Below are 21,793 nucleotides of genomic sequence, written 5' to 3' on the forward strand. Positions count from 1 at the left end.
CTCTCTCCCCTAACCTCCCTCGCTCTGCCTTTCCCTCCCTGCCACGCCTCGCTCCTTTGGGACATCATGGTTTGCTATAAAGATACTGAGAGGTTATCATGTTTGTTCCTTTACCTATTATCAGAGCACAGTTCTTATCCAGAGTGATCATTTAGAACTATCATTGCCACACTGGTTCCTTCTTTATCCCAATTGCCGTCTCCTCCAACCTATGGACTAATCCACTGGCCCGTGTTTCTACTGTCCTTGGGTTTCAAAAGTTCTAAACTCTTGTTTTTTTTTTTAATGTGTGTGTGTTGTTGTTGTTGTTTTTTTGTTGCTTTTCTTTGGGGGGAGGTGGGGGGAATTACTCCTGGCTGTGCTGGGGAACAATATGGGATGCCGGGGATTGAACCCAGGTTGACTGCATGCCAGGTAAACACCCTACCTGCTGTACTTTGGCTCCAGATGTTTTTTTTTTTTTTTTAACCTGGTGCTTCTAATGTGTCAAGAATAAACTCGGACAGTTTGAAATCTTGGTGCATGTCTAAGTATGAGGGAGCTTCCCAGTAAGTACTGGGGGCCTCCCAATAACAGGGAGCCCCGCCTGCCTCAGTGTCCCCACTCCAAGTGGCAAACACGGAGAAGGAAAGAGGCAGAGCTCAGAAGCAGCAAGTTTATAATGAACCATTGTTTCCCTGCTAAGACAACTGAAATGCTTAGAATCCCACAGTATTATCACTAAAGGGCCAGGAAGTCTAGTTCACTCAGTAACAGAGGCAGTATTTATTCTCTACTTTTATCTCCCCTGTGTCCCTCCAAGCAAAAAAACATTTTGAGGGCTGGAGAGACAGAAGAGAAATTCAGTCTCTTGCCGTGTATGTGGTTGGACCTGGTTTAAATCCCCAGCACCCCAGTGGGTCTCCCAGTATCACCAGCTGTGATGGTGTGCTCCAAGAGCACTACTGGGTACACCCCTCCCCCATTTGTCATGCAAGTTATTCTTCAAACTTGAATTAGCTCCAGACATTGCCTCCTCACTGGATTTGACTTCCTAACTGAACAGATTTATCTTATTAGCTGATGTGACTTGATTTCTTGACTGAACAGGTTTACAGTCTAACCCCGTTTATCTGGTGGTGGAATATCACTGCACATGCTAGAACTGAGCACCCGGGGAGTTGGGTCACCATCACCAGGCCTTTTAGATTTGCAAGATTTGTCCAGAGCAACAGTTGCCGCTTTGTCAGTCCTTGGTTTCGTGGGTGGATGACTGGGCTTCGTGTAGGTGTTTCAGTCTCAGTTGGGTGGGTGGGTGGGTGGGTGGGGAGGGCTACAGATAGTTAAAGTCGTAAACCACATGCCTAGCCTGTGTCGGCAGGAGAGTGATCTCTTGCATTGCTAGGTGTGGACCCTCATTAAAAAAAAATTAAACACAGAAAAAGCTTCAATCTCAAAGCCAACTGTGAATTGTGATTGTTTACATGCATCTGTGAAAGTGCTTCCGGTGAGAACCACCACTGGGAGCCCAAAGTGATTAAAAGGCAGTAGAACTTTTTTTCTCCGTGAAGGAAGGTGGTAAGTTTGACAGAACAGGTGTGTCCTGTGCATATAACAAACAGGCCCATGCCGGCAGCCTCGGGAGGCGTTCCTCAGAAGTTGTTTTTGTGGAGCTTTAATGTGGTCTTAACCTTAGGAATCCTGGGAGTAGAGGGCCGCTGCCGCTCCCCTCCGGGGACTTCCGGTGGGTGTGTCTGCTCTGTGATTCCCGAGACCTTTCAGCTTGCCCTGATGCATAGGTATAGCATTTCTCTTCTCATTTTGTGGTGGGGTGGTAGGTTAGAAAGATTGGGAGTTGTCAAATCGCTCTGCTCCCTTTTGCTTTGTACCAGCCCACTTCCAACACCTATAAAATGAGCACACTAGCCCACCTCTGAGCTCCTTCCTATACTCTTGGGACATTCTGGGACCAGTCTGTTACGCATATCAAGCAGGGTACAGTTGGATTTGTGCAGTTCCTGGTTTACAAAAGTTCGGGTGTCAGCCTTTCCCCTGGCCTCCCTATTAGTTATATGATAGTGGGTCAGTCCCATGGGCTTCAGTATTTTCTTCTATAAAATAGGAATAAAGAGTAACATAGTTCCTGTGAGGATTGAAGCTGATATAAAAAAATATTTCACATGTGGAAAAGACGACAAAATGCTTGATTATTGGTGCCCAGGTGCCTTAGTCAAGCACATTTTATAGGTCTGTAGGGAAGTTTTTCCTCCTTTCCAGGCTGTTCTTTCATGACGTTTTCTGTATCAGGGCTGCAGTCTTTTCCAAGTCCCAACACCCATTCCCCCCCACTGGTTTCTGCCTACCTCGCTTATTTGAATTAAGTGCACGAATGATAGCAGTGGATGGTGGACTATGAACTCATTTATTATTTTGGCTTATTTGGCTCTGGGGAATGTCTGGTGCCAGGGATTAAACCTGGACCTCCCAACTGCATGCTCTCCAGCCCTCTGAGCCCTCTCCTCACAACCTGTCACATAAAGGCACTATCGCATCGAAAATATAATCTAAAGAATAAGAGTGGTGCTTGCATGGTGCTTGCAGTTGTATATTTGTAAGGGCTTTTGATGGATAATCTTTTTTTTTGTTTTGCTTTTGGGGCACATCTGGTGGTGCTCCAGGTTTGCTCCTGGCTCTGTACTCAGGAATTTCTCCTGGAGGTGCTTACAGGATCATGTGGAATGCTGGGAATTGAACCTGGGTTGGTCACATGCAAGGCAAGTGCCCTACCCACTATACTATCTCTCCAGCCCCCTGATGCATAATCTCTTTATTTATATAAAGAATATATAAAGAACTTGATGGCCAGGGAGATGACTGTTAAGTCCTATTAATCTATCAGAAATGTTCACTGATGACACAGCTGGAGTCCTAGAAAATGAACTTGAAACCCCTGAAAGGCAGAATTTTACTTACAATATCCCCCAGCGTGAGTTTCTGTTATTCCTGACTTAAATATATTGCTTTCTGACTGAGAACTAAATCTGTTCTAAAAGCCTGGTTGGATGGAGCAACGCTTAGTTTTGAAATCAGGCATTTCAAATTATCCAGAGTTAGAAACAACAGACCTCACCATTTGAAGTGTTTTATCTGAACTGAACATTAGGAACGTGTGTGTACAACTTCCGACTCAAAAGCAACTTTGAAATTGAAGTAACACTTCTCTATTCTTTTCTCCTCTTCAATTTTTCCGTTCTCTCTCTCAGTTTTTGGGCCACATCTGGTGGTGCTCAGGCCTTACTCCTGACTCTACACTCAGGGGTCACTTCTGGCTGTCTCAGGAGACCATTTGGGGTGCCAGGGATGGAACTGAGATCAGCCACATGCAAGGCAAGTACCCTATCCGGCATACTCTCTCCAGCCCCTCTCTCTGTTTTCTTAAATTTAAGAGCAGAACTTGGATAGTGCTTGTATTGGGAAGAAAATTTGATGAACTATCGAGTAGTTTTTCTTTTATTTCCAAAGCTTGGTAAAGAGACAATTTCCCTGAACAAGATTTTTCTTTTTATCACAAACATGGTACCTGAGTTTGTTATTTGGTATGAATTATCTTTCAATTGTCTTTGAAATTTATTATCTTTCTAGTCTTTCTAAATGTCAGTCAAGGAATCTACCAACTGTAATGAAGTTTGCTATGGGAATTAAAATGTAAAAACCCCAATTTTATGAACATAATTATGATACTTTACTATTGTATAAATGAACTCTTAACATTTACATATTACAGAGGGTTATATAATCCCAAATAAATTCGATTATTGATCAAAGTCAGTATTTGGACAAGTGTGTTTTTTCTGTTTTAGTAGAATTGATTTATTTGGGGGAGAGGGGCACAGACTTAGGCAGTGCTCTGGGCTGATTCAGGGACCAAACACATGTGTAGGACTGAACCTGGGCCTTCTGCCTGCAAAGCGTGCACTCCAGCCAGCTGAGCTCTCTCCAGCCCCAGAATTTGGGTACTGTCTATTAGCTACGTAGCTATGACCTTTTAGGGCTGGAGAGAGCGCTCAGTGGACTGAACACATCAGAGAGCCTCAGGTGCCAGCACGGTTCTCTGAGCACTAACAAGTGAGTTTCTAAAATAAAACAAAAAAATATACCCCAAACCAAGAAAATTTTCACTTGATTAGGTATGGTGACATGATAATTTGAAATGCAGCTGTAAAGTAGCAATCTGACTAGCCCTAGTCCCTTCATTTGGGAAGAACTCACAGTTCTTAAAAATTTTATTCCATTCGGGGCCGGAGCGATAGCACAGCGGGTAGGGCGTTTGCCTTGCACGCGGCTGACCCGGGTTCGATCCCTGGCATCCCATATGGTCCCCCAAGCACTGCCAGGAGCAATTCCTGAGTGCAAAGCCAGGAGTAACCCCTGAGCATCGCTGGGTGTGACCCCCCCAAAAAAAATTTTATTCCATTCAAGAATCATGGAGAAATGCTGCCATTGCTTTGTATTTGGCTCCAGGAATCAAGGCAAGCACCTAAACCAGTGTACTCTCTCTAGCCCTTGATATTTATTTTTAAATAATGTGGCTGAAGAATGTAAATACTTGTTTTAGATACAAGGTGAACAAAAGCAGCAGGAGGCATGATATTTTTGAGATCCTTATGTATTTTTTAAAGGATTGTTTTTAAAATGTTAAACTACAAAACAGATTCCATACATTCTGCCATAAATAAAAACAAACAATAAGGCAGGACTCTACATAAGCAAACCAAGAACAACTGTTTTCAGAAAATGTGATAAAAAGCTTTACAATCATAAGCCATCCAGTTTTTAAAATAAAACTGTCGAAAACTCACAAGTCTTCAAGTGGCAGATATAAGACACCCTTGAAGAGGGAACAAAATGTGGTTCTGGCATTTTGTACTAGTCTCACATTTTTGAAAACCTAATTTTGCTTACAGCATAGGTCTGTTCCATATTCTAAAATTCACACAGGTTGTTTTTTCTTTCCCTCAAGAACCATATGATCGAGGCACCAATGACAATACAACTTTGTTTCCAAAGACCTTGTAACAAAGCATTGTCTCATTTAAACATATGACTTAAGAGGCAAAAGGGAAAAACTCTGCAGGAGAGATTTCTTTCCAAGGTAGATCTGAGCCTGCTTCACCGAATCCGCTTCTGCTGCCGCGCTCTGTAAATGTCATGAACAGGGGGGACAACAGCTCCCTTTTCTTCATCGTCATCTGAGTCCTCATTAGGCCTTTTGACAGCCTTGGTGAGTACCGCATTACTCTCCACCGGGCCATTGCCTTCTACAGCCAGTTCTGGGGCTCCACCAGTAATGATCCTCACAGCTTCCTCGACAGCTATTGAAATGAAACAAAAAGGACTCTGGAGGACGTTGACATAACTTTCTTATGTCACAATCAAAGAGTATGTGAATATCACTTAACTTTCACCGCAAAGTTGGGATGCTACAGTTTACTAACACTAAGAAATGAAAAGACAAGATGCCACTGAAGATAAAATTATTCCTATAAGACATATCTAATAATGTATGTCCAGCTAAATATCAACAATAAGCTATTATGACATTTCACATTAGTGGAATTAGAATATGAACAAGCCACTGTGACAGATATGGCTCACTCCAGAGTTCTGAGATGGCCAGCTGGTTTAAAAACTTCAGTGTGAAAGAACAGTTTCCTTATAATACTGTAAGCCAATGACAAATCAGTGGGAAAACGTGTCTGCTGTGTAGCTGAGGATATGAATTCCAGCCTACAAAGTACAGCGCTCATCACTTACTATTTGGTATCTTGCATCTTCGGAAAATTTCCATCAGTTCATCCACTTGTACAAAAGGCCCCTAATTTAACACAAACATAATGTTTTAAATTTATATTTTACCTTTTTGTAGGATTTTTTCTTTTTTTTTGCTTTTTGGGTCACACCCGGCGACGCACAGGAGTTATTCCTGGTTCATGCACTCAGGAATTACTCCTGGCGGTGCTCAGGGAGTCATATGAGATGCTGGGAATTGAACCCGGGTCAGCCACGTGCAAGGCAAACGCCCTACCTGCTTGCTATTACTCCAGCCCCAGGATTTTTCTTTTTAAAAAGGATGAGGCCATGGTCAGAGAGACAATATAACCCCCTATACTGTGTAAAAAGTGTGTGCCTTGCACATGACCAGTTCAAATCCCTGGCACCGGATATGATCCCCCAAGTACCATCAGGGGTTACCCTTTTTTTGTTTTGTTTTCTTTCTGGCTTTTGGGGTCACACCAGGAGTGCTCAGGGTTTACTGCTGGCTCTGCACTCAGGAATTATTCCTGGCAGTGCCCAGGAGACAACATGGGATGCTAGGGATTGAACCCGCATCACCTGCATACAAGGCAAATGCCCTACCCACTGTACTATTGCTCAGGCCCCAGGGGTCACTCTTGAGTAGAGCAAGGAACAGTCCCCATGAGCACTGCTTTTGGATGTGGTCCAAAACAAACGGTGTGTGTGGGGTGGGGGAGGAAGGGTGTGCAACAAGCAGTCTTCAACAGGGCAGTGCTCGGGCTCTAGAGAGGTCTACCGAGATAGCTCAATGGGCTGAGTCACACTTTGCATGCAGGAGGCCTGGCTGTGCTCTCCTGTCTCACATGGTCCCCCCAGCACTCCTGGGTTGGGCTCAGAACAAGAACACAGTCAGGGCCCTAAGCATTTGCTCAACCCCTCGAGCTACCTTCCCAGCCCGCATTTAGTTCCCAAATATCTGAGAAGTTAAAGCAGCAGTACTCTAATCCCATGATCAAAGAAAAATCATACTACAACTAGTAATTAACAAAGCAATGTCTATAATGAAAAGAGTGATCGGATTTTTTAAAAAAGGAGCACGGGGGATAGTGAACAGACCTGGAAACAGATAGGAGGAGGGAGAAGCTTCATTAAAACCACTGCAGCAGGTGGCACGGGGAACACGCCGCCGGGCACTGGGTGTAAGCCAGGAGCTGCCGGAGAAAGAAACCAACGACTCAAACAGGACGAAAAACTCCTATACACATAAAAGCTAAAACAGGACATTCATACAGAAAGACACTGCGCATTCATGTTGCTTTGTTTTGGGCATTTTGAGAGCTCCTAGTTCTTAAACTTGTCTGACCAAATATTCCCACTTTTGGAAGATAGAAACGCAAACAAGTGACTTCATAAGACGGCCAGGGGCTGAAGCAAAGTCAGTTTTGATTGAAAACCGTTTCTAAGGCTCAAAAATTGTTTAGCAATCCTGTGTAACAGGATGTTAGAGGAGCGAGTTGCCGCTCATAGGTATCAGGAAGACCACTGAAGGGGCTTTCTGACTAAGAATCTTCACGAAGCAGGATTTGGGAAAACTATTACCACCAAAATGGGTCCCTGGAATCTGGGTCACTGAGGGTTGAGTTTTTTTCTTTTTTTTTGTCTCCTCCCACCCCGCACCCCTACTTCCGACACTCTTAACCCACCTGGGTTAAAAAATTATAGCCAAGTCACTTTCATAGAGACACTGAGTCTAGTAATTAACCTACGATGTTCAAGTCACATAGCTTTCCCCACCCGCTCCTCTGGATTTAGTCAATAAACTGAGGTTTCAGTACTGGAGCCAAGGTTAAGGCTTACGTGCTAAATGTCGTGGCTGAAATGGAATCATCTGCTGAGTGTCTGGCTTAGGGTACTCTGGTTTTCTATCCACTTCATCTTTCAGAACAGGCACTATAGAAGGAGCTACAACTGGGTCTGGAATGATAGCTGCTAGCTTAGCACGGGAGACATCCTGAAAATGCAGAACAAAAGAATCCTAAACCTGAAAATGGGATTTGTGTATATAACTGTGCAATTCTTTAATCTTCATGATACACTGAATTACTGGTTAAGAATCACAGAAAAAGAATGGACGGAAAACTGAGAACTTTAGTGATGTTAAAAGAGAAATTGTTAAGAACTCAATAAGGAAAAGCCAAAAGGTTCTGAAGACTTGCTATTTTAAATACGCAATACACCTCAAACCCGGTTACAAATTATTAAACTCTGTGTCCAGGGAGGACATTAATAGACCAGAAAGAAGCTTTTTTGGGTAAATACTTAAGACTGAGCACCAACCATATTTTTCGAACTGTTTTCTTCATTAGAACTAAACATCTATCAGTTTCTCTAAGTGAAAAAGACACAGTGAGGCTCAGCTTCATGAAAGCTAAAATAAATACTTAAACTAGTTAAGATTTTGCTAATGAAATGAAAAATTGCCACTAACTCATGCAAGCTAGAATAATCACTAAATTAGTTAAGGTTTTGCTAGCGAAATGAAAAATTCCCACTGTTCCAAAGAGGGTACACTTGAAGCAGCCTAATGTCAGTCATGTTTTCTCTCCAATGAGGCAGGCAATTTGAGAGAGGCAGCTGTTTGATAGAAGGCAGTGAGAAGCTCAAGGAAATCAACAGAAGGTCATGCAGCTGACAGGCAGAGGATTAGGAGCCCAGGTCTCCACCCTCAAACTCATCCAGTCTTCCTGATCACAGTAGAGCTAACAACTCTTCAGGTTAGATCAACGGGAACAACAGGGCAACAGTAGGGAACTGATCAATAGGGGTCTGGCTCAGAGAAGTTCCTCTGCTGCAGAGAACCCGGTGCCCACCTGCCTCTCTAGAACCCCCAAGAGCTCCTTTTGCTACCAGCAAGGGTCATAAGAGTATTTCACTTTTTCAACATTTGCTCACATGTGGTTGGTGACATCAAATGTAGACTGCAGCCGGTCTCAATGAGGCGGCCCACTGGGAATTACTCCTCTCCCTTCCCTCTCTCACTGGCACATCACACCAGTAGAAGTACCCAAAGAGAAATACAAGATGGAAAAACCATATTCAATAAGTTTCCACTCAGAAACGGTTCTACTTGGTTCCAATTGGTTCTACTAGAAACAGTAATATGTCTATTTTCACTCAATTCCTATTTCCATTTTGGTAAAGCTGGCACAGTCTTTCCTAATGATTCACAAATGAATCATTAATATATCTTTGAGGGTTTTTTTTTGTGGGGGGAGGAGGATTATTAAATCATATCTAAATTCTCACTTTGATCAGTCTTTTGATATATATGTCATAAGCCCACATTAAATCTGTACACTTTGTTTATTTCCTGAAAATATATACTAAAATTTAGACTAGAGATATGGCTGAGAAGTAGCACACATGCCTTGTATGCATGAGGCCCTGGGTTCTACCCCAAGAAGAGAGTGCTGCATACAACAACGATATACTGTAGAGTGGTGTTTACTCATGAGCTATTTTGAAACTTTGGAAAAAGTCAGGACACTACACACATTTTGATTCTAAGTACATACCTTGTAGCCAAGGGCTTTTAGCTCACTTGCAGAGCAAGGATATAAATCCATGAATTTGTATCTATCTACCAGTAAAGCTGTTTCTTTGCCTTCATACTCTTCTTTGAATGCTGTAAACCGTCTTTTCTCCACTTTCAGTATACTGGCTAGGTCTCCGATATTACTTTCAAAAGCTAGAAATCGGGCCCAGATTTCTCTGTAAGAAAGTAAATGTAATCAACATTTAATTATTTTGGATTTGGAGAAAGGAGGCCATTTAATAAAAAATTTAAGTTCTCTTGATCACCCACTTAAAAAAAAATTAGAAGTCTTTTCAGAATCAAGATTTCCATGTTAAAGAAAGAAAAATGGAATAGCACAATGAGCACACATATTTTAGCTAAATGTGGCATTAATAACTTCCTTCTCTATTACTATGCTTAAGAATTCGTGAAAGGAAATTACAGATGCAAGAAGTTTCCCTAAATACTTCTGTATTTAAACTCTTTTTTGGATTTTTACTTATTCAGCATTATCGTTTATGACCAATCAGAGACAGCCTAGTGCGAATAGGCAGAATATTACAGGATTCCAGACAGTTCCCATTTCTCGTGAGTAAAATGATCTCGGGCTGGAGCGATAGCACAGCGGTAGGGCGTTAGCCGACCCGTGTTCGATTCCTCTGCCCCTCTCGGAGAGCCTGGCAAGCTACCAAGAGTATCTCGCCCCCATGGCAAGCTACCCATGGCATACTGGATATGCCAAAAACAGTAACAATAAGTCTCACAATGAGAGATGTTACTGGTGTCCGCTTGAACCAATCAATGAGCAACGGGATGACAGTGACAGAACAGGGGAAAATACATTTCATTAATGTGATCTCAACATTATGTTGAGTAGCAGGAATTACAACACAGAACACATTCTTTATTCAATATGTGAATAAATACAATCTAAAATCCAATGACTTCCATTTCCACCCCCATATTCTTTGTGGGGAACACATTAATGCCTCATCATACAAAACAGTCTAAATTAATGCTCTGAGATTCTATTTGTATGTCACTAAGTACCTCTGCGCTAAAATAATATTTTCAGTTTCTATGATATAATAAATAAAGTAATAGCTATCACAAAAATTTTCCGCTGGCAGAAGTGGTTGCTCCAAGAAGAAAATTAGACTTGGTAAGTCTCTAGACCAGGGATGTGGCTCAGAGGGAGATCAACTGCCTTGCATGTGTGAGGTCCGGCATAAATGCCCCAAGACCACGAGACTGGGGTAGATGGGATGTCTGCATAAGAGAGGAGCCTGGGAGAATGGCTCAGTGGTATATGCAGAACATCCACTTCGGGTACTGGTCCAAAGTTCAATCCTCAGTGCTCCCACGTGTGCCCTGCGCAATCCTAACGGCTCTGCTGCCTGTGCTCTCTGGCTGCCACAGCAGGAAGTGTGTGAAATCACGGCCAGAAGCGAGGGCAGTGGATACTCCCCACTGTGAGCGCATGTGCATAACAGAAGAGCGCGCCTCCAGCGAGCACGTGTGAGTACAACTGCAAGGAGTGCAAGCCTGAGCGAGCGCTGCAGCCAAATGCCATCAAACAAGGAAAGAAGGAAAGGGGGCAGGGACTGGGGAGGCTGTAAAGTCCTCAACGTGTAGTTGGCTCAGATAAAATTTGAACTCAAGACTCAAGAGACTGTTATTTCCATGGTGGCACTATACAATGTTCCTCTGTTCAGTTAGAGTGAAAACAGCAAATCAGAAAAATAACAAGTGAAAGGCACTTTCAATAGGTAAGAGTCTTTACTCCAGTAAGGGAGGTCAGAATTTCTTAGCTCTTCCCTAATCGACCTATATCAATTTCCAGAAAAATGGGAACTATAAAGATCTCTTAAAATGTTGAGGGACATTCATTCATTCATTCATTCTCTCTCTCTCTCTCTCCTCTCTCCCCCCCCCCACCCCGGGGGAAGTGGGGGACGACACACTTTGCAGTGATCAGAGCTTACACACTTGGGTCAGTGCTCAGGGGTCACTCCTGGTGGGTTCAGGGGATCAAATGAGCTGCCAGGGTTCAGACCTGGTCAAATGCAAGGCAAGTGCCCTACCTGCTGCTGTACTGTCACTCTGCCCCCAGGGATATCTTCTCTTGAAACTTATTTATACTCAAGTACACACTTAAGTCATAGACCACAATTCAATGATTCAAGCCACCAACTAGTTTTCACACTTACCCAGACTTCTCAGGAGGAAGGCTTCCAGATGTTAAAACTCTTTCAAACAAAACTCGGGTATTATTGTCCTCTAGGATTTTAAAAAAAGATGTAAAAATTTTAAATACATATATATATATTTTTAAAAAGCAGCGTCACAATCCAACAATCTATCTGCATATGCGTTGTCTCATTTAATCTATAAATCCTAAGTGAAAAGGTGACTATCACATCAATTTCTTGTCCTGGGTCAGGACTAGAACCTGGAACCTTACACTTGTAAGGCAAATCTCTACCACTGAGCTATGTTCCTGACAATCTGGATTTTATAAATTAAGTAATTTCCGTTTAAAACAAGTAATTTGATTTGGTCTTTATAAAAGATGCAAACTAAAAGCATTACACTATTTTTCACACCCACTAGTTTTAAAAGTGTGGTAACTGACAGGTTCTCCATTTGACTTTTAAATTACAAATCTATTCATATTATCAGTGTCAGACTACTAATATTTTTAAAATATGTTGAATATGAAGGGTAGAAAGCTCAAGATTCAACATAGCTGAGTTTATTTTGCACCACTTGGATTACTCTATTTAGCTTAAATTCCTGTTATAGGCATAATAATTAGATATTTTAGATTGGTAGATAAGTATGAAATAGTCACTAGAGGCAGATTAAAACATAAGGGCCTCTGTGGTTAAAAAAAGAAAATGATACTTCTTGCTGAACTCTAAGGATCTATTAAAAATTAACTACAATAAATTTATGAATAATCATGAAATCAAAGGCCAGAGTTACAGCACAGTAGGTAGAGTGCTAGCCTTGCACACATCTGACCTGGGCTCAATTCCAAGCAGCACAAATGGTCCCAAGCCCACCAGGAGTGATCCCTGAGTGCAGAGCCAGGAGTAAGCCTTAGTTGTTGACGAGTATGACCCCCCCGCCCCCCGCAAAATAAAAATCACTGAATCATATACTTATAAGGGGTACATTTATAGTATTTAAACTATACTTGAGACAGTTGAAATTACTTTTTAAAAATTCCAGTATAGTGATTATTGTTTTTATTTTGCTTTGGTTTGGTTTTTGGGTTACACCGGCAGTGCACAAGGCTCACTACTGGCTCTGCATGTGCTCAGGGATTACTCCTGACAGACTGAACCCAGGCTGGCTGCATGCAAGACTGTCTAACCCCCCGAATGATGGCTCCAGCAATTGGAGCCAAGCAACTGGCTTTTATTAACTCTAAGTGCCCAGTTTTAAAACATGTTTATATGTAAAGTTAAGTGAAGAGACTAAAATGGCAACAAATTTCGGGTTTTCACCTTCAATTTAATATGCGCTATATATTTAAAAAATTTTATTGTAGTTGGTTTTGAAGTGACATCCAGTGGTGCTTGGGACTTAACCCTGGTGGTGCTCAGGGGACTCTAGGAGATGCCTGGGATGAAACTGGGTGAGCTGCACGCAAGGCAAATACCCTATCCCACTATTTCCTATTTTTTTTTTTACCTGCCTTACAATGTTTTACCCTTCAAAGCATCTTATGAGTCCATTATGACACTTTATAGTAGTACTTAAAGCAAGCTATATATGTATATATGTATATTTTAACTATATTTAAGAGTAAGAACAGGTGAAATTTTATTTTATTTAATCCAATGTAGCCAAACAATTACTTCAACATTAAATCAATTCATATTTTCACAAATGCTTTCAAATTTGACATGTATTTTATATCTCAAACACTTCGTTTTGACCTACCCACATTTCAAGAGCCCCGCACCTAACCTTGATGGCCACCATAACTAAATAGCATTATTCAGAACTAAATTAATACTCTCTTCTCTGCTTCCAAAGTACTTCATTCAGGGGTCTATTATAGTACTGTACATACTTCTGTATGATTATTACCATCATCATAAGTAGTTAAACCTTTAATAGAATGCTTGCTTACCACATTTCATGTAAGTCAAACACATGCAAAAAATTTATTTAATCCTCTCAACAATTCCATGAAAAGCACTCATAATCATTCTTCAAATGAAAAATCTGAAACAGGATTACATTCTTAAGCCCAGAACTCATGCTAGAGTTAAAAAACAAATGATGGTGTAATTGTGCTTCCATATCAGCCCACCATGAGAATGTTTGGTAGGGAAGAGAGTTCCTATTCCCCTGTTCCCTTTGCATTCTCACAGTAATAAAAAGGTACTGAAAGGTAATGAACAGATAGCTGAGTGGATAAACAAATGAACAAACTAAGACACTGGTTAAGGGAGATAATAATGGTGACATCAGACATCCTCATTTTTAGGATAATAAACATATGTATTGGCAATCATGTATCAATATCAAAGAGAAGAGCAGTGACTATTACATAAGAAAATTTCTTTATAAATTAAAAATTCCATTATCTCACTTTTTGGAGTTAAGTCTTTCCAGAGTATAGTGTCACTAAGCTGAAATACAAAATCATAATTTCTTTCTTTCATATTATTTAGGCATATAAAGTGAATTATTTTATAAAACATGAAAACCATTAATACCCCTAATACATAATTTTATTAAACATAATACATAATTGTGTATTTTTCCGTTAAATCTTCTCTAAAATCAGTTAAGAAATTGCATCTTAGTTAAGAAATTACATTTCCTGGGGCTGGAGTGGGAAAGGTGTCTGTCTCGCAAGTGGCTCAGTTTTGTTCCCAGTTTTATGGTCCCAAAAGCACCACCAGAAGTGATCCCTGAGCACTATACTAGGTGTGGCCTAAAAACAAAAAAATTACATGTCCTAGACATGTAACTAGACTAACTAAACTGAATGATACATATATGCATAAATGACACATACATACACAACTATACACACAAATTCCCTCAGTGCCTGGTATAAAGCAGGAACGCAAAAAAGGATAAATAAAAAGGCTAATATATATAATGTCTGTTTTGAAATCTCTTCCCCAGGAGCCTTGAAAGAAGCACTTTCTTTCTTTCTTTCTTTCTTTTCTTTTTTTTTTTTTTTTGCTTTTTGGGTCTCACCTGGCAATGCACAGGGGTTACTCCTGGCTTTGCACTCAGGAGTTACTCCTGGCGGTGCTCAGGGGACCATATGGGATGCTGGGGATCGAACCCGGGTTGGCCGCGTGCAAGGCAAATGCCCTACCCGCTGTGCTATCACTCCAGCCCAGCACTTTATTTCTTTTTTTTTTTTTTTATTTTTATTTTTTTTTTTTTTGGATTTCTCTATCTTCCACTTTTATTTATTTTTTTTTTTAATTTATTTATTTTTAATTAGAGAATCACCGTGAGGGTACAGTTACAGATTTATACACTTCTGTGCTCACACTTCCCTCATACAAAGTTTGGGAACCCATCCCTTCACCAGTGCCCATTCTCCACCACCCGTAAACCCAGTGTCCCTCCCACCCTCCCCAATCCCATCTCCCCCCCACCCCACCCTGCCACTGTGGCAAGGCATTCCCTTCTGCTTTCTCTCTCTAATTAGCTGTTGTGGTTTGCAACAAAGGTGTTGAGTGGCCGCTGTGCTCAGTCTCTAGCCCTCATTCAGCCCGCAACTCCCTTCCCCCACATGGCCTTCGACTGCAATGTAGTTGGTGATCGCTTCTCTGAGTTGACCTTTCCCCGGAACGTGAGGCCAGCCTCGAAGCCATGGAGTCAACCTCCTGGTACTTATTTCTACAGTTCTTGGGTGTTAGTCTCCCACTCTGTTATTCTATATACCATAGATGAGTGCAATCTTTCTATGTCTGTCTCTCTCTTTCTGACTCATTTCACTCAGCATGAAACTTTTCATGCCCATCCACTTAACTACAAAATTCTTGACCTCCTTTTTTCTAACAGCTGCATAGTATTCCATTGTATAGATGTACCAAAGTTTCCTCAACCAGTCATCCATTCTGGGGCATTCGGGTTTTTTCCAGATTCTGGCTATTGTAAACAGTGCTGCGATGAACATACATGTGCAGATGTTGTTTCGATTGAACTTTTTTGATTCTCTGGGATATATTCCCAGCAGTGGTATTGCTGGGTCAAATGGGAATTCAATATCTAATTTTTTGAGAGTCGTCCAAATTGTTTTCCAGAAGGGCTGAACCAGTCGGCATTCCCACCAGCAGTGAAGAAGGGTCCCTTTCTCCCCACATCCTCTCCAACAGCGGTTGCTTTTGTTCTTTTGGATGTGTGCTAGTCTCTGTGGTGTGAGGTGGTATCTCATGGTTGTTTTGATCTCCAGCACTTTATTTCTTAAGCAACTCTGATTTATCTTTTTCTTCTTGGGGGTTTGGGGGGTACGGTGAGGAGTCCACACCCAGCCATGTTTAGGGGTTACTTCTGGCTCTTCACTCAGGAATTATTCTGGTGGTGCTCAGGGGACTATATGGGGTGCCTGGGATTGAATCTGGGCTGGCCACATGCAAGGTGAGCACCCTACTTCTGTACTATCACTCCGGCATTGATTTATCTTTTATTTTTGGGAAGGAAATAGGGGTTTTGGGCCACACGCAGTGGTGATCAGGGGCTACTCCTAGATTTGTGCTCCAGAGTGATCCCTGGCAGTGCTTAGGGAACCTCATGGTGCCAGGGATTTGAATCAAGTTCATAGCCCTGCAGCCACAAGTGAGGCCAGTGCCTCACTTCCTGTACTACTGATTTTTTTCAATGGGTAGAATGATTTTGTCTGTTTCTTAGCCCCTCTGAAAACAACAATTAGCCTAGAGTCAGCAGAGATGCACAGAGAACTCTGAATTTATGATTTTTCTCTACTATTGATGGGACTTTACTTAAGACTGAGGAATCAAAGGCATCTACTATTACTTAATAAATATAAATTATTCACTAATAGGTAACAAATGTTTTTCTTTTACATTGCCAGGGATTAACCTGGGCCTCACACATGCAAGGCAAGTATTCTATCATGAGGCTACACCAGCAAACCCCCACAATATTTCTTAAACGTCTAGCAAGTGTGATGACAGCAACATAATCTCAAGAGAATGAACTTGATGGTTTACTATTAGCTGTCATTATTGATTAGAATCTACTACTTACCATTGAGGTGAGAAAGATAGTCAATATATGCAAGGACATATTCTGGGATGTCTCCATATTTCTTTAGTCCCAGCTCAAAAATCTTAAAGGCAACAGACTTGTCCTGAAGTGAAAAAAAGGAAAAAAATACATTTCATGATTTCCATGAAATGTCAGACAAAATGGCACAAAGAATAGCAAAACGGCATTACATAAATATGGTTTTATGTGCTATTTGGTATAATTTGGGGATTTGGAAAAACTAAAAAAGTTTTCTTTTGAGGCCACACACGGTGATGTTCAGAGCTTACTCCTGGCTTCTGCACTCAAGGATCACTCCTGGCAGGGCTCAAGGGATACAAGATGCTGGGGATCGAACCTGGGTTGTCCACATGCAAGGCAAGCATCCTATCTGCTGTAGTGTAGTTCTAGACTACACTCTAGACTACCAAGCTAAAAAACATTTTCCTTCACTTCATACCATTCTGGCTTACAAAAGATTTCATAGAGCCCAGAGAGATAGTTTAGGAGGTAAGATGCTTGTCTTATACACGCAACTGACCCTTGCTGGGTTCCAACACCACATACCGATCCCTGAGCATCACCAGGAATGACCCCTGAGCACAGAGCAGAAAGAACCCCTCACCCCCACCCAGCATCTCCAGGGGAGGCCCAAAAAGACCAAACGAAACCATGAAACAAACAAAAATCAATTTCATAGGAACACTCTATTTTCAGATGGCAGGAGAAACCTGAACACTTATGCTTCGCTTACAAAGTAATTACAACGTAGTGACAGAAACTATAACTTTTTTTTTTCATACCCACTGATGCTCTTGGAATCATATAAGGATGCCAGAAGATCGTGTGCATGACAAGCACCTTACCCACTAGACTACTGCTCCAGCCCCTAGAACTCTCTTTTGAGAGTATGTATCTCAGCTGAAGAAAATGATCTTACTTTTCTATTACATTTCAGTACTTACCTTACTACAGTAATATTCCATTAGAGCTGCAGTAACATAGACATGGTGACGGGTTCTGGTATCTTCTCTTGCTTTCTTAAATATCATTCTTCCAGATTTGATACCTTCTGCTCTTCTTGCAAATTTCATATATTGGATGTACACCTATAGAAAAAGACAAAAATATTTATTTCTTACAGATTAAGTTGAATGTAAGTCTCAATAGCAGCTCACACGATTCTTAAATATCTCCTATATAAAACCACCAATTTTTAAAAATATATTTATATACCACTAATTCCAGAGCATAAAAATTTATCTTTATGAAAAAAATATAAGAGAAGCTAGAAAAAATCCCACAAATGAGTAATACCTAAAAACTCAAGGTTTGATGTAATACAAATGTTTTTGTTTCTAAAAATGTTCATTCTTACATATGCTTACTTGTAGCTTCATGTTTGTTCTGTCTTTGAGGTTTTGGGCCACGCCCAGCTGTGTTCAGGGCTTTCTTCTAGCTCTGTGCTAAGTAAGCACTCCTGGCAGGGCCTGGCGGACCACAAGGATAGTCCGGGGTCCGGGACCCATACCATCTTACAGCCTTTTGTTTATAACTTTAAAAGCTTACTACTCAATTTTCTAAAGATCTTATCACAGAAATTCATTGATAAGCTGTTAATGAATCATTTTGAGTTGTCACTAGAGTTTCCAAAGTACAATGTGTATGCACTATTTGTTCAATGAACAAATAATCCTATGAGGGTGACTATGAATAGATCCATGAGTTGCCCAGTTTTGGTGATGTCACATATAATGTTGCCTAGTTTAGCAGATGGACGGATGGGTGGAATTTTACCTAGTGCACAATACATGGCATAGAATGACTTACTGAATGAATTTTAAACCAATTAAAAAGTGTAAGCAGGCCCTCTGCTTGCTGCTACACCCCTCCAGTGAGGCTGGTTTTCAGCTGACATCACTGGGCCTTCTTGGGAATGAGAGGCAGAGGCCCTCCCTTTCCGGCTAGGTCCCGGCAGCCTCCACACCCAACCTGTGCCATAGAAAGGGCCCACGCTACAGCACCTCAAGTGCATGTCCAAGTAAGTCTGTAAGGGCCCTGGGACAGCTCTACTCAACAAATTACTTGCTGCTCACAATTACGCTTCCTGTCACTTGGTGAGGACAGCCAGAGTAAAGAGCAATCTCTGGCCAAATCCTTCAGCAACTTCCAGGGGCTCTAACTACAAAGACTCACCCCCCAGTACAGCAAGAATACTAGAAAACCAATGGGGAAAACACTTAGAAGCTCACTAAGTTGAATGAGCAGGAACAATTATCTCTGAAGTCATAAATAACACCAACTAGTTCAGTAAATCCTCACATAATGTCTTTAGTGACACCTTTTGTTCAATGAAGCTCAGAGAAACAATGGCACAGGTAGTAAATCAGCTATTGCGAGGAGTTGGGAGACTGAGAAAAAGACAATTATAAAGGATAAAGGATAATGGGTCACATTAAGGGACTTTTTAGAGGGTATCAAAGTGTATATATTTATTATGATAAATATCACATGATCCATGACTTGATGCCATTGCCAGATTCAAAGAATGGTACATAACAGGAATTTTTAAAAATTGGTGTGAGACATTCAGCAAATGGGAGATTTGTATAGTTACTCACCAAGGTGGGGTCAATATCCTCGATAGACAGGAGTCTGTTATATATGCTGTGAACTTTCTCATATTTCATGCGACTCTAAGGAGGTAGAGAAGAATGAGCTTAAATATACACTCATAAACAAGCAGGCTTTAAGCTCTGAGGCCTCCGGAGGATGCATCCCATAATGGCACCTACTTGGATTAAAATACAAAATGAGGGGGCTGGAGAGCTGGGGGGATAGTACAGCAGGTACAGCAAGTACGGTGCTTGCCTCACATGGGTTTGGGTTGGGTTCGATCTCCAGCACACTGTCAGGAGTGATTCCTGAGTGCAGAGCCAGGAGTAGCCCTTCAGCATTGCTGGTTGTGACGCCCCAAAACAAAACAAAGAATTTGTATACACATATGTATGTATATGTATATGTGTATGTGTTGTGTATAGAATGAGTTAAGGACTATCTCTTGATATCATTCTTTGTCTACTAAAAGCAAAATGCCTGGCAAAGAGCAACCAGAGGGAAAAATTCAGTCTTGGCTTGCTCTTCAAGCCCATCCTCTCCCTTGTACATATTTGCTTGTCTCTATGTCTCTGCTTTTTTCCACTCTGGGGAAATCTTATTCTCTCTTGAATACATACTTCCTCTTTTTTTCTCCGCTGACATCTTTCTAAGGTTCATTCTATAAAAATTATCTTGCTTCAATTAAAAAAAAAATTCAGTCTTGTACTAAAAAATCCAATTATATGGAGACTTAAAAATGTTTATACTCACCTCTTCATAATCTGCATATGCAAAATACAGAAGCATGTTCTTTTTCAATAAAGTGCTTATGGCTCTTTCATATATATTAGCAGCTTCATCACTAAATAATTTGGCATTATTCATATCCTATAAGGAAAAACAGAAAATTCAGTCAATACTTTTAATATAGCTGGAAGATAATAAAATCAACTGCCAGCACCTTATTTATGAATAATATCTATTTAATATCTAAAATGGTGTCCCAGGGATAGCTCAGTGACAGAGTCTATGGTGTAGGCATGAAGTCACAAGTTCAGTGCCTGGCACAGCCTCACATGCTTGGCATAACCCTCGAGGCACTGTTGTTTGTGATGCCCGCTGTCACAACAAAGCATGCTATCTCCAGTACACAGTAATCAAGTATGCACAAGAACCACAACTAAGTGTGCAAGGACCACAGTCAAGTGTATGAACCCTAGTTATCTTAAAAGCAAAGCAAAAAGCAAATAAAAATGTTATATCATTAAAATTGACAGATACAACAAAGAAAACACATTCACATGCATACACATAAGGACTCAGATGCACGTCTGGATTCTGAAAATATTCAAAATCATTTAATGAACACTGAAATACACCAGTATGAAAATATAATACACTCATGGGAAAATTAAATACTATGAAAATATGAAGACAAGAACTGGAAAGACAGCTCAACAGTAAGTACGCATGCATGCATGTAAGAAGCCCAGGTTTGCTCCCCAGTACTGCTAGGGAACTGCCCAGTACCAGGGCAGAGAATTGCTAGGTGTGGCCTAAAAACAAAACATAAATAAAGGGCAGAGGCAAACTCTTGGTTTGTGGGAGGCCCAGGTATGATCCTTGTATTACATGGTCCCTGGAGCACCACTGGGTATGACCCAAAACCAAGAAAACAGGAAGACTGAAAATATATCTACTTCGATCTTAGTGCACCAACAGCCCTGGTCCAGAGACACAGCAGCGAGTCCCAGAAGACACTACAGTGCCAGAGATCTCTCCAGGCCCCGCACCAATCCAATTTCACTGGGGCACCCCAGATGAAGCAGGTGCACTCTCCCTACCCACTCCAGATGGAATCCCGGAGACCAGGAGCTTCTACAAGCAAGGCCCAGGTATGCGGGTTCCAGGACTAAGTCTCTAAGCCGCACATGAGTAGAGGAGTCAGGATGTCCCCCCCCCCAACTCCCCACCTGCTTGGCAGTCTGGTTGTCAAGCCCACAATCTGCCTCCAGGTGCCCTCTTAGTGCACTAACAGCCCTGTCCAGAGACTCCCAATTGAGTCCCCAAATGAATCAGTGCCATGCCATACAGAGATGTCTCTGGAACCCAATCATTTACAACCTAGAATGCCAGAAGCATGCGGCCACTTTTGCGGCCACGTGAGCTCTCATGATATTCAAAATGAGCACTGTAGCACTGTTGTCCTGTTGCTCATCGATTTGCTCAAGCGGGCACCAGTAACGTCTCCATTGTGAGACTTGTTACTGGTTTTGGCATATTCAATACGCCATGGATAGCTTGCCAGGCTCTGCCGTGCGTGTGGGATACTCTTGGTAGCTTGCTGGGCTCTCTGAGAGGGACGAAGGAATTGAACCTGGGTTGCCTGCATGCAAGGCAAATGGCCTTCCCGCTGTGCTATCGCTCCATGTAGTCTAATTAAATGTTCTGAATTATCAGCTTCACTTGTTGCAAGGGTTATGTCTCCTTTCATAGTACTGGCCACACAATAGTTCCATTTTTTCTTTTGGGTTTTGGTCATATTCAGCAATGCTTAGGGATCACTCCTGGCAGAGCTCAGGG

The 21,793-nt window shown here is 41.5% G+C and overlaps 1 protein-coding gene across 1 annotated transcript in view; it reads right to left on the reverse strand.

Annotated features, from left to right (window-relative positions):
- Window positions 1–4,627: 4,627 nt before the first annotated feature.
- CSTF3 (cleavage stimulation factor subunit 3) overlaps window positions 4,628–21,793 on the reverse strand; it is a 92,906-nt gene continuing 75,740 nt past the window's right edge. Inside the window, exons 12-21 of the mRNA XM_004607885.2 lie at window positions 19,982–20,098; window positions 19,234–19,308; window positions 17,578–17,721; window positions 16,613–16,715; window positions 11,563–11,632; window positions 9,351–9,546; window positions 7,633–7,786; window positions 6,892–6,986; window positions 5,794–5,854; window positions 4,628–5,351 (exon numbers count right to left, since the gene is read on the reverse strand). Of these exons, the coding sequence (XP_004607942.1) occupies window positions 5,149–5,351; window positions 5,794–5,854; window positions 6,892–6,986; window positions 7,633–7,786; window positions 9,351–9,546; window positions 11,563–11,632; window positions 16,613–16,715; window positions 17,578–17,721; window positions 19,234–19,308; window positions 19,982–20,098 (1,218 nt within the window). The 3' untranslated portion in view covers window positions 4,628–5,148. The remainder of the gene's footprint in view (window positions 5,352–5,793; window positions 5,855–6,891; window positions 6,987–7,632; window positions 7,787–9,350; window positions 9,547–11,562; window positions 11,633–16,612; window positions 16,716–17,577; window positions 17,722–19,233; window positions 19,309–19,981; window positions 20,099–21,793) is intronic.

Source organism: Sorex araneus, chromosome 6 (genome assembly GCF_027595985.1).
Source record: "Sorex araneus isolate mSorAra2 chromosome 6, mSorAra2.pri, whole genome shotgun sequence".
In the NCBI taxonomy this organism is placed as follows: domain Eukaryota; kingdom Metazoa; phylum Chordata; class Mammalia; order Eulipotyphla; family Soricidae; genus Sorex; species Sorex araneus.